Below are 12150 nucleotides of genomic sequence, written 5' to 3'. Positions count from 1 at the left end.
TCAAGTGCAGACACAGACATTCTGACACCGAAGTACAACCCTTTCTGGTCCCAGGGGAGGGGGCGGGGAGCACGTTGAACTGGATTCTCGGCATGCCTCATCTCACCCCATGCTGTTGACAAAACACACCCTCCAGGCCACCGCTCAGCAGCAGCCCCCACCCTGCAGCCCTGAGTGCCGACAAAGTCTCTCCCTCGGCTTGGGGCAGCAGAGCCCACCAGCCGGGTGACGGTGACCTCCCTGCGCCTCAGTCCCCGGGGAGATGGAGAGAATTAGTGTCTCCCCCTCACAGGGCCCGTCCCGAGCGGGTGACGACGGGGGGGGGGGGTTCGCGAATCTGCGGCTGTCAGTGACAGTGGTCCTATTCACGGGGGACCCCGGTGCCCGGCGCAGAGTAAGTGCTCAAAACTCATTCGTAGAAACGAGTAAATCCCCACGTGTCCCTTGTGGAAAAGGAGGCCCGGAAATGCACCGAGCATTCACTCAGCCCCCCAGCCCCCTGAGGGCTGCTGCGCCTGCGGGAAAGGCCTCGCCGGCCCTGCAGCCGGCCCTCCACCTGGCCGGAAGCTGGTGGCCGTGCCCGCCGTCCCCAGGGGCTCCCCCCCCAGTGAAGGGGACAATTCCGAGCAGCCCTGCCCCACAGCTCGCAGCCAGGACGCAAGTCCCTGGGCAGCCCCCCTCCCCTCCCCGTGGGGGACCAGGAAGGAGCGTCCAGTGGCTAACCCTGCCCCCTTCTGTGCTTCTTTTGGGAGGGCGAACACGACACATTACCTGTCACTCCTGACTGATACAAAAGATGGCAACATTTTTAGGAATGACTCAAAGGGCGAACACAGCTAGGATGCTGACTGTATTTCCTGCAACTCCGTTCTTTCCTGCTTTCGCCAAGGGAGTGTCACTGTCCTGCTCTGTGACTCAGTTTCCCCCTTCCAAGCCTCCAGAAGTACACACAGCACAGGGCGTGGAGCCCTTGGGCGTTAGATGGAACTGGCCTGAGAGGCTTCTACGGCGACAAGAAAACCGGTGGTGGGGGGTGCGTCTGTTCCTCCTGGCTAGCGGGGTAGGCGGGCGGAGACCTCATCAGGGAGCCTCCTGGGAAAGCCATCTGCATAAAAGTCTCCGTACCCACCGAGGGGACCTGGGGAGTTACTCCCCGCTGGGCATCAGCAAAAATCTGAAGCGGGGGCAGCGGCCCGGAGCCAAGGCCTCACACCCCCTCTTGCCGCATCCTGCGTGAAGAGCGACGGCGCGAGCAGAGAGCCAAGGGGCCCGACCCCGACACCAAGGCGACCGCCTTTTGATCACGAGGGCCATCCGAAGCCCCATAGCTCCCCAAGATATGGGGGGCGTCGCTTCCTTGTCCCCAGGGCCCCACGCAGGGGTAGGGGACTGGGGATGGCGAGATGCTGGAGCCTCCCACTGCTCGCCTCCCCTCCCTGCAGCGGGGCGATGGGGCCACTCAAGCATGGCCACATGGGACGGGGTGACCCCGGAGCCCCTCTCCACACACACCCCCACCCACCCACCACCAGGGCTGGGGTGCACGGCCTCAGGGAGCCTGGCACCCCGCCCCGGGGAGGGGCCCAAACTTCCCCCGGGCCCCACCCTCGGCCTCCTCCCCAGGCCGGGCGAGAGGAAACTGAGGCGGGAGGCCGGAGGCGCGGGCGCCGGGCGCGCCCCTGGCACGGTCCCCGGGAGGCGGCGGCGGGCGGGCCTGCTCCGCCCCCGCGCCCGGCCCAGGCGATCCGGCGCCCGCGGGCGGGGCGGGGCTGCGGGCGGCCCCGCCCCGAGGGGCCGGGGAGGGGGAGGCCGGAGGCGCGCGCGGCGGCGGCCCGGAGCGCCGGCCGGGGCGGAGCGGGGGCCCCAGTGCGCCGCCGGGCCCGGGCCATGACCCCCGCTGCTCTGTCTTGCAGGCTCGTCGCCGCGGCCCCCGGAGCCCGGCCGCCGCCGCCGCCGCCGCGCGCGCCCGGGTGGGCCCCGTGCGCCCCGGGCGCGGCTCCACAGTGAGCCCCCCAGGAAGCGGTGAGTGACCTGCGCCGCCCGCCCAGCCCCTTCCCTCCCCGAGAGCCGCCGTCCACCGAGCGGCGTCCACGCCCCGCCGGCTCCCGCGGCGCGAGGGGCGCGCCCGGGGAGGCCGGGGGTCTCCAGGGGCGGTGGGTGGGGGGCACCCTCAGGGGCCCGCGCGCCCCCCTAACTTCTCGCCGACTTTTCTGCGGAGACGCGGATCTGAGCAAAGTTGGGCCCTTCGGGCCGCGCTGCGACTGACACGGGGCGGGCAGGGGGCGTGTCCGCGCGTGGGCGCCGCCGGCCCCCCGCTCGCCCCCCGCTCGCCCCCCGCCACCCCGCGCTGTCACGAGGTCCTCGCGAACGGGCCAGACCGCCATTCCTCCGGGCTGGGAAGGAGCCCCGCCGGGGGTGGGGGCGGCGGCCTCGAGCGGAACCATTTCCCCTCTATCGAGTATTTCAAACTATATTATTTATGAGCCGCCTCACTTAGGGGCCCCCGTGGCTCCCGGGGCATCAAAGCTGGTCTGCAGCCGCAAAGGGCGACCGGTGTGAACGCACGCGCGGCTCCTCCGGGCGGGCTGAGCTCAGCGGAACCCGGGAGGCTCGGGTTCGCGGCGGAGACCCGCGGCTCGGCCGCGTGGGGGGCGGGGTCGGGGCGGTCGGACTGCCCCCAGGCGCCCCGCTTTGGGGTCTGGGTGGAACCGCCTGGAGAGACCGTCTGTGATCGCCCAGCAGCCCGAGGGGAGACGAAAGGCGGCAGGGTGCAGGCGCTTCTGAGATCGTGCAGCCCTTGTGGGAGGAACGCCCCCATCTTACAGATGAGGAAGTTGAGGCCCAGAGGCGCGCAGCAGGATTGGCAGGCCCTGGTGTTTCCTGCCCAGCCCCCACGAATCCCTTCACCTGTCCCGCTTACCTCGTCCGGGCCACGCCCCCCTTGGGTTCTTGGTCCCCACCCTGGGTACCGGTTCCTCCGGATGGATGGAAGGGGGTGCGGGGAGCAGTGTATTTATGGAAAGACTTAATCCCTCTGCAAGCCCCAAGGAGGCTGAAAAGCTTCACCACCTAATCTCTTCTCCCTGGAAGCCCTTCCCTGCCTGGTGGGGTGCAACTCAGTGGGCACTGAGCCCGAGTTCAGTCCCCCTGAGGCCCAGAGCCGGGACCTGCCCCTCAGCGGGCATGGAGAGAGAGCAGCGCTATTGAACACAGAGTGAGCACCTGCTGTGTGCCAGACCCCGCGGTGGGAGCTGCTCCGGTCGTCTGTGTGCTGCCTTTTCATCCTCTGACCTGGGTGGTATCCCCATTTTACAGATGGGGACACAGAGGCTCGTGAAGGTCATGGGGCGGGGAAGTGGCAAGGCCAGGCCTCTGGGACCACCAAGTGCAACTCCCCCCCCCCATTAAAACATGATTACGATATAATATACACATGGCAATATGTGCACATCAAAAGCGTACACCCACATCTAGAAATAGAACCCCCCGGGGAGCCTCCTCCGGCACACACCCCACCCCCACCCCCAGTCTGCCCTGGGAGCCCGTGCTGGTTCCTTGTCTCCCGCAGGCAGTGCCCAGCTGGTTTACTTTTCTCTTTGCACTGAAAACCTTCAGGAGGTGACCTGGCAGGTACAGGCAGGCACTCATTTGTGGCCCCTGTTGTCAAGGCTGATGGAAAAAACAATTGCAGGGGCGCCTGGGAGGCTCAGCCAGGTGAGCATCCGACTTCGGCTCAAGTTGTGATCTCACAGCTTGTGGGTTCGAGCCCCGCGTGGGGCTCTGTGCTGACAGCTCGGAGCCTGGAGCCTGTTTCAGATTCTGTGTCTCCCGCTGTCTCTGCCCCTCCCCCTTCTCACATACACACAATCTCTCTCTGAAAAATAAACATTAAAAAAAAATCGCACGTTTTTTGGGGCACCTGGCTGGCTCAGTCAGAAGAGCATATGACTCTCAATCTCAGGGATGTGAGTTCGAGCCCCACATTGGGTGCAGAGATTACTTAAGAAAAAAACTTTTTTTTAATTACATGGGGTTTTTTAAAAATGTTTATTTATTTTTAGAGAGAGAGAGAATCCCAAGCAGGCTCTGCAGTATCAGGGCAGAACCTGATGTGGGGCTTGAACCCACGAACTGTGAGATCATGACCCAAGCTGAAATCAAAAGTCAGATGCTCAGCCAACTGAGTCTCATGCGGGGCCCGATCCCACAAACCGCGAGATCATGGCCTGAGCTGAAGTCGGACGCTCAACCGAGCCCCCCAGGCGCCCTTTTAATCGCATGTTTTTAAATGAACTGGGGGTTCATTAACCATTAACCTCGCTTCTGACAGCATACCTCTGATTTTTAAATAAACACTTTTATTGACATACGACATTTGAAAAGGCGCACAAACCATGAGCACTGAACTTGATCACGCAGAGGCCCAAGCAGGCAGCTGGTGCGTATTTTGCTCAGAGTCCCATGGTCAACCACGGGGAGGCCAAGGCTGGACCCCCGGCGGCCCAGGGCCCCGTGCCATGACAGAAAGGAGGTGCACATGTCCGTGTGGGTCCTGCCCCCCCCCCCCAGCCTCTGTCACTCGCTGCTGGTGAGCCGCTGTGGCCCGGCAGCTGTCCCCGCTGTCCCAGAGAGGGGCCCGCGGCCCGTGGGCCAGGGAGGTGCTTGTGTTTGCACTCTGTACCAGGATGGAGGCGTGTCAACGCTTGTAGCCGCTGTTCCCGGCACAGACCCTTTGGCTGGAATTGCAGGAATTCTAATCCCATTACAAAAAGAAAGTGCCTTTTCTAAAGAAGGAAGAAAACTAAGATGTTCCCTGTGCCGCCCGGGAGCCCAGTGGCCCGCCTGTCGGTACCTGCTCTGCGGGCGCCAAGAGCTTGCCCAGATGCCCCCGGCTGGGAGGGGCTCCGTCCCGGCAGTGGGTCCCCACCCTTCGGCAGACTGTCGCCTTCCCCGGCCATGATTCTTCACCCCCGCCCTCTCCTCGGTCTTCCACTGAGGCCTGTGTTAGGGAGGTGAGGCGCCACTGGACAGTGGCCACGGGGAGGTGGCCACGCAGAGACCAGGGCCAGACTCGCCGCTGGACGCTGTCGTTCGCTCACTTCCCTCTCTGGCCTCCGCGTCCTGCTCTGGGAGACCCAGGTTAGAACTAGGACCACGGGGGGCTAGGCGCCAGGGTTAGCAAATAGAAATAGGGGCTGCCCCTGGCTGGCTCAGTCGGGGCGAGCGACTCTTCTTCTTGGGGTCATGAGTTCGAGCCCCACAGTGGGTGTAGAGATTACTTAAAAATAAAATCTTTTTTTATTGCTGTTTGATTTTTTTAATGTTTATTCACCTTTGAGAGAAAGAGACAGAGCGAGACAGAGCACAAGCGGGGGAGGGGCAGAGAGAGGGAGACAGAATCTGAAGCAGCTCCAGGCCCTGAGCTGTCAGCACAGAGCCCGACGCGGGGCTTGAATCCACAAACTGCGAGATCATGACCTGAGCCGAAGTTGGACACTTAACTGATTGAGCCCCCCAGGCGCCCCTGTTTTGTTTTTTTTTTTTAATATTTTTATTTATTTCTAGGAGAGAGAGAGAGAGACAGCGTGAGCAGGGGAGGGTCAGAGAGAGAGGGAGACACAGACCCTGAAATAGGCTCCAGGCTCTGAGCTGGCAGTCAGCACAGAGCCCGACGCGGGGCTCGAACCCATGAACCGCGAGATCATGACCTAAGCGAAAGTCGGACGCTTAACCGACTAAGCCACCCAGGCGCCCCAAGCTCTTTTTAATTTTAGAGAGAGACAGAGTGTGCGAGCAGGGGAGAGGGGCAGAGGTAGAGAATTTTAAGCAGGCTCCATGCTTAGCACAGAACCCAGCGTGGGGCTCAGTCCCACTACCCTGGGATCATGACTTGAGCCAAAATAACAGTTGGATGCTCAACTGACTGAGTCACTCAGGCGTCCCAAAAATAAATGATTTAAGGGGCACCAGGCTGGTTTCGTTGGTAGAGCATGGCATTCTTAATCCCGAGATTGTGAATTCAAGCCCCACGTTGGGTGTGGAGCCTACTTTGAAAAAAAAAGAAAGAAAAGAAAAGGGGCTCTGTCAGTTAAGCGTCCGACTTCGGCTCAGGTCATGATCTCATGGTTCGTGGGTTCGAGCCCCGCGTCGGGCTCTGTGCTGACAGCTCGGAGCCTGGTGCTGCTTCGGATTCTGAGTCTCTCAGCCCCTCCCCCACTCGTGCTGTCTCTCCCTCTCTCTTAAAAATAAGCATTTTAAAAAAAGAAAAGAAAATCTTAAAAAACAAAAACAGGATGCCCAGTTAAGTTTGAATAAATGATGAAGATAAATGAGCAAGGATTTATAATAGGAGTATGTCCTGTGCACTAATCGGACACTATCTGTTTTATAATCTGGAACTTTTTCTCTGCGGCCACTTCCAACTCTAGACCTGTACGATTCACTCCAGAAAGATTTCCTCTCCCCCTCTGGAGCCCAACGGCCGATCTGCAAAAGTAGGAACTGAAGGGACTCAGCAGACCCCCAGGGGCCAGGCCTCTAGAAGTAGCGCCCCCCCCCCCCCAGTCAGGAAGTGCTACATCGTAATTCTTTTCTGCTCGGTGCAGAGGCTGTGCACCGCGGCCTGTAGGGCGGCTGCGTACCTGCGGCTGCAGGTAGTGTCTTCAAGCCCGCGGGGGAAGCAGGCGCAGACAACTTGGCCGAGCGTGCCCTTGCCCTGGCAATGCTCGTGGTTTCAGAGAACCGTGTGCCGTGCAGAGGGGCTGATATCCATCTCTCTCTTGGTCGCTCAAGGGAGGGGGACCCCCCCTTCCTGCAGGAGGAAGGAAGTTTGTATCATTGCCTGTCTCTGTCGCAGGAGAGGACCCCGCCGTGGCCATTTGGTGGTAGAGAGGGTTTTATGCCTGTGGGTGCAAGAAAGAACCTGTTCTACTTCAAGCTGTTGTGCAAATAATTAACAATCTGATATTTCAAAGGGACCGTAAACAGCACGATTCAATATGAAAGGGAGGTTTTCACACTCCCGCCAAAGTGTGAAGGGAGGACATTTATACCTAAACTAGCCTGAGGGCACTGGAGCCTGGGGGGACCCCTCCCGCCAGATTTTTTCCTTTCTCCCTTTAAATCTTCATTTTCTAAAAATTTTTAAATGTTTTATTTATTTTTGAGAGAGAGACAAAGAGACAGAGCATGAGTGGGGGAGGGGCAGAGAGAGAAGGAGACACAGAATCAGAAGCAGCTCGAGGCTCCGAGCTGTCGGCACAGAGCCCGACGCGGGGCTCGAACCCACAAATCGCAAGATCATGACCTGAGCCGCAGTCAGACGCTCCACTGAATAAGCCCCCCAGGCGCCCCTGAGCAGAGTAATTTTTATAATAATCTCGGCCCAAGACTTGGCTTTTCGAGAGCACTGGCTTGATCTCTGTCAGCCGTCATTGCCGTGAGGATGATGGAGGCTGCGGATTGCTCGGCCTCCGTTTGTTCACCCAGGCTCAGCTCCTCCCAGGCAGGGTCCCCGGGTCACAACAGTGACCGCCTTCCCCGAGGCTGTTGGCAGGAGGCCTGTTTCACACATGAGGACCAGACTCTCCGACCGAACTGCAGAACCTCAGGCTCAGAGAGGGAAATGACTTGGCTGAGGTCACACAGCTCTGGGACCGCAGTTCTCCCTCGGTCCCCTGGGCCACTCCCCACGGCCGCCCACCTTCTGTCCTGCGGGGAGGGGGGAGCTGGGCGACGATAGTCATGGATGAGGAGTGTCAGTGTGAAAATCCCCCACCTGGGAGTTTTGGAAAGCTGCACCCAGCAGGGGCCACACCTGCTTCCTCTGCCCCTTTCATCTCCCTCTGTCCCTCCCCCTTCTCCCCTTTCCTTCTTCCTTTCTTCCACCTTCCCTCCCTCCTTCCCGCTGAGTGTTTTGAGATGGTTTATTTTTTAAGCTTATTTGTTTATTTTGAGAGAGAGAGGAGGATTGGGGAGGGGCAGAGGCTGGAGAAGGAGAGTCCAAAGCAGGCTCTGTGCTGTCAGCGGGGAGCCCCCTGTGCGGCTCGATCCCCTGAACCATGATATCGAGACCTGAGCTGAAATCAAGCGTTGGATGCTTAGCCGACTGAGCCCCCCAGGCACCCCAAGATGGGTGTTTTTAAGTTACAAGGCGGCTTCAGGACAACACCTATCAATTCAGGACAACCCTGGGGACATGGTGCCCCCGGCACAGCCTCCCGGGGACCAGAGCTCATCGCCAGCTGCATCACAGCTGTGTCTAGGAAAACGGGGTCTGGGGCACAAGACCGCTGCGTGTGCCCCCGCTGGGAGGCAGTGGTGTGGGGCGCGGAGGCTGCGGGGCCCGTTGTCTCTGCCCTTCTTTCCCCAGTTGACTTTTCTGGACATAGTTTCAAGCTTCCAGAAAAGTTGCAAGATCACCAAGTGCCCATCGCGTCCTTCCCTGGACACGAATCCTAGCTCACTTCCACGTAAATCATTGTCTAAGCCCTGGGATGGGGGGGGGCCGTCTGGAGGGGGTGGTCAGTCTGTTGGGCACCCGGCTCTTGATTTCGGCTCAGGTCATGATTTCAAAATCCGTGGTCTGGAGCCCCACGTCCGGTCCAGCTCCACACGGTCTAGAGCCTGATTGGGATTCCCTCCCTCTCTCTGCCCCTCCCCTGCTCTCTCTCTCTCTTTAAAAACAACAAACCCCCAGATGGGCCGCACGTATGATCTGTCGAGTGCACTGCGGCCACCACGTAGAGACCACACAGAGCGCACAGTGACGCCAGTGGGCGTGCCCCACACGCAGCGTGTCTGTCCTGGGTTCGCTGGTACGTGTGCGGCTTGCGGCGGCCAGTGTGGCCCTGGGTGCGTCTGCTTGTGAGCCCGACCTCAGGCCTGCAGACCTCTGGGCCCGAGACCCAGCCTGGGGAGGGTAGGGAGAGGCAGGGGTAAGGTCTAGACCACCACCTCCCCACCCCCATTCTGTGGTTGGAAATGTGGCTCTAGGGCCCAAAGTGCCGAGTTTGAACCCTGACCCCACCACGTGCTACCCATAAACCCTTGTGCAAATGAACCTCTCTGTGTCTGTGTTTCCGGCTCTGTGAGACGGGGATGGTCCCGGGCTCTAAGGCCTCTTGTGAGCATTAACTGACCAGGAATCTCAGGCCAGGAGCCCTGGTGGGTGCTGGGCACGCAGAGAACGCTCCAGAAACGACCCCCATTGTCCTCACTGCCTCTCTCTTCCCCCAGCCCGGCCCTTCCCCTCCCCGAGGAAGGACACCCTTTCCTTGGCACCCCATCCTGCGACTAGAAGCCCTTGGGGAGCTTTTAAACACCCCAGTGCCAGGCCCACACCGCAGGGCAATTATCCCTGAATCTCTGGGGTGGCATCCGGGCATCGGAATTTTGCATTTCTCACCTGGCCACGGGGCCAGGGCCACCCTCGGGGGGAGAGTACGGCCCTTTCCGCTCTCTGGGACGGTCATAAATCACAGCAGCTGACACTTCTTGGGCGTGGAGCCAGGCGCCCTCCTGGTAACTCCGTCTTCCATGCGGCTCAGCAACACCTCCAAGAACATCACCCCCATTTCAAAGATGAGGAAACTGAAGTCCAGGTTGGTTGAGGGACCTGCCTGTGGTCACCTGGCTGAGCCAGGCCCTGGCCCGGCCAGGAGGGCACGTGGCTCCAGGACCCGCTGCCACGGCGAAGACACTCCACTGGCGTCCCTCCCTCCCACTCGCGTCCCGGTCCCCCTAGACCGTCCCCCAGCAGACGTCTCCAGGCCGCCTGCTTCCTGTCTGTCCCACAGATGCAGCCTGGATGAACTCAGAACCCCCCCCATCTCCTGACCCTGCGTGTCTCCTGGACCTGAAGCTGCTTCTCCGCGCTCAGGCCCCACAACTTCTGGCCCGGAGCGAGCTTCTCCGACCTTAACAGGCACATGACTCCCAGGGGGCCTTGTTAAAATACCGATTCAGCTGGGCGGGCCCCAGACGCAGCTTGGCTAATAAGCTCCCAGGGGGGCCGAGGCTGCTGGTCCATAAGCACAGCTCTCGTCCCGAGCGCCTGGGGGACCCCAGCATTTCCTAGGCATCGATGCCAGCCTCTGGGCAGGGCCAGGAGATGATGGGTGTCAGAGCGCAGGCCGGGCCTTGGTCACACCCCTGCGCTGGAGATCAGAGGGGCTCCTCTCCCGGCACCCTCCGTCCCTCTCCCGCCCCCAGCCTGGCACACAGGCGGCTCCCTGTGAAAGGACACCCCCCTCCCTCCAGCAACCTCTCAGACACAAGCACCCTCAGAGGTGACAACAAGAGCCTCCCCTTCCCCGGAAGGGCCTGCAGAGCCTCACAGGCCCCTGGGGGCAGGAGGGGGGAGCCCCGGGGTTGGAACCCCAGCTCCTCTCTCCTCATAAGCTGGCTGGCCTTGGGCGGGGGATACTAGCGCTCTGAGCCTTGACTGCCACGTCTGTAAATGGGGACAGTAGTAACGCCTCCCAGGGTTGTGGCGGAGAGTGTCAGGTGCGCACAGTCAGATGCCACCTGTTTCATTCATCAACCACTCAGCTCGCTAAGGGCACGTCATACTGTGACAGATCGTGAGGACACTGGTTGGGACACTGAACTCCCATCAACCAAGGTCTGGGTGCCCCTCATCTGTCAGATCTCCAGAGCATGTCATTTTTAAAGAGGGGCCGCACCGTAACAGAAGGTGAGCCCATCGCGGTGGGCTCAGAGCCGCCTGCAGCCCCTTAATGGAAAGGCCAGTGGGCGTTGGCTCGGAACGTGGGCCCCGGCCACACCCTCACCTCAGCTGCACCCCATGCTCCAGGACCTCTGGTATATTTAGCTCCGAGGCACCTGAGAGTTTTTCCGCCAGCACCAGCTCATCTGTGAGCAAACGCAGCCCAGATGCAGCCAGTGCGCACCCTGACCTCACTAGTTACTGGCGGTTTCTCTCCCTTTACTTCCTGTTGTGCAGCCGTGGGGCCTTGCCTGGCCGGGCTGGGGGGGGGTGGGCACGCTTGGCCACACATGGCACCAAACAACCCCCTTCTCTCCCCACAGACCTGCAGAGGCACCACCATGGGACTTAAGCTGTCCTGCCTGAAAGGTAAGGGGGGCGGCTCCCCCACCACCTCTTCCGGGGGTGGGGTGGGCGGTGAAGGGATGAGGCAGGAGAGAGCAGGCCACCAGTCAAGGCAGCATCTGTACACAGCAGGTGCCTTATAAATGCTTGCTCTGGCTCTGAGCGCTCCTTCAGGCCTTCCCTCTCAGGGGCAGGTGAGGGACCTGGGAATGCCACCACGGTGCCCTTGGCCCTTGGCTCCTCCCTCGGGGGGATTAATCCCAACCGCGGAGAGCAAGGGGAGGAAGAGTCGGACACACACGGCCTGCTTGCTCTCCCCACTGCAGGCCTGGTGTCACCAACATAGGGCACCTGTCTGCGGGGGGCGGGGGAAGGTTCTAGAAGGACTCGGCATCACTGTGGCATGCTGTAGGTATTGGCACGGGCCTCGACGTCTGTCTCTGCCCTAGACCCTTCTGTGCCGCGTCTGGATGAGCCCAGGGCCACCTGCACCCACCCAGAGACCTCCCCCCTTGAAGCCCGTTATGGTGGGACAAATGCCCCCCAGCCTGAAACCCCAGGGGTCGTTCTGACGGCCGTCCTCGCCCATGTGTGGCATGCCCAGCAGGGCTGACCCACCTCTTGGATGTTTCGGGGGTGCCCCTGGCCCCATCCCCTCGCCGCTGAAGTCAGGGCTGTGGGAAGGTCCCAGGGCCAGGATGTTGGAGCTCAGGAGCGCCTCGGATTGGCCAGCTTCGGGCGTAGGCCGCGCCCCTCTGAGGCGGGGGCGGGGGGGGGGGCGGCGGCACCCAGACCCCGCCCTCGGAGCGCAGGACCCTCTTCCCTCAGACTGCTGGGCAGGACCCCCGGCGCCGGGCACAGGCGAGGCATTCGGGGACAAGCTTATCGTTTGGGGCTTGAATTGTGGCAAAATGTGCGTAACGTCAAATTTGCGCTCTTAACCGCATGTAAGCGAACAGTGTGCCGCGTCCCCACTGTCCGTCTGCAAACCTCCGCTTTCCAAACCGCAACTCCGCCCGGCCGTTGGACACACTCCCCCCCCCCCCCCCCCCCCCCCCCCCCCCCCCCCCCCCCCC

General features: G+C 61.2%; 1 protein-coding gene across 1 annotated transcript in view; it reads left to right on the top strand.

Annotated features, from left to right (window-relative positions):
* The first annotated feature begins 1872 nt into the window (after positions 1 to 1872).
* The window catches only part of CUNH16orf74 (chromosome unknown C16orf74 homolog), a 28057-nt gene continuing 17779 nt past the window's right edge, over positions 1873 to 12150 (top strand). Inside the window, exons 1-2 of the mRNA XM_039227643.1 lie at positions 1873 to 2022; positions 11053 to 11098. Of these exons, the coding sequence (XP_039083574.1) occupies positions 11071 to 11098 (28 nt within the window). The 5' untranslated portion in view covers positions 1873 to 2022; positions 11053 to 11070. The remainder of the gene's footprint in view (positions 2023 to 11052; positions 11099 to 12150) is intronic.

This window comes from Hyaena hyaena, unplaced genomic scaffold (assembly GCF_003009895.1).
Source record: "Hyaena hyaena isolate Hyena2069 unplaced genomic scaffold, ASM300989v1 scaffold_1, whole genome shotgun sequence".
Classification (NCBI taxonomy): domain Eukaryota; kingdom Metazoa; phylum Chordata; class Mammalia; order Carnivora; family Hyaenidae; genus Hyaena; species Hyaena hyaena.
Note: the sequence above shows the minus strand (reverse complement) of the source record. Positions and strands in the feature narration are given on the sequence as shown.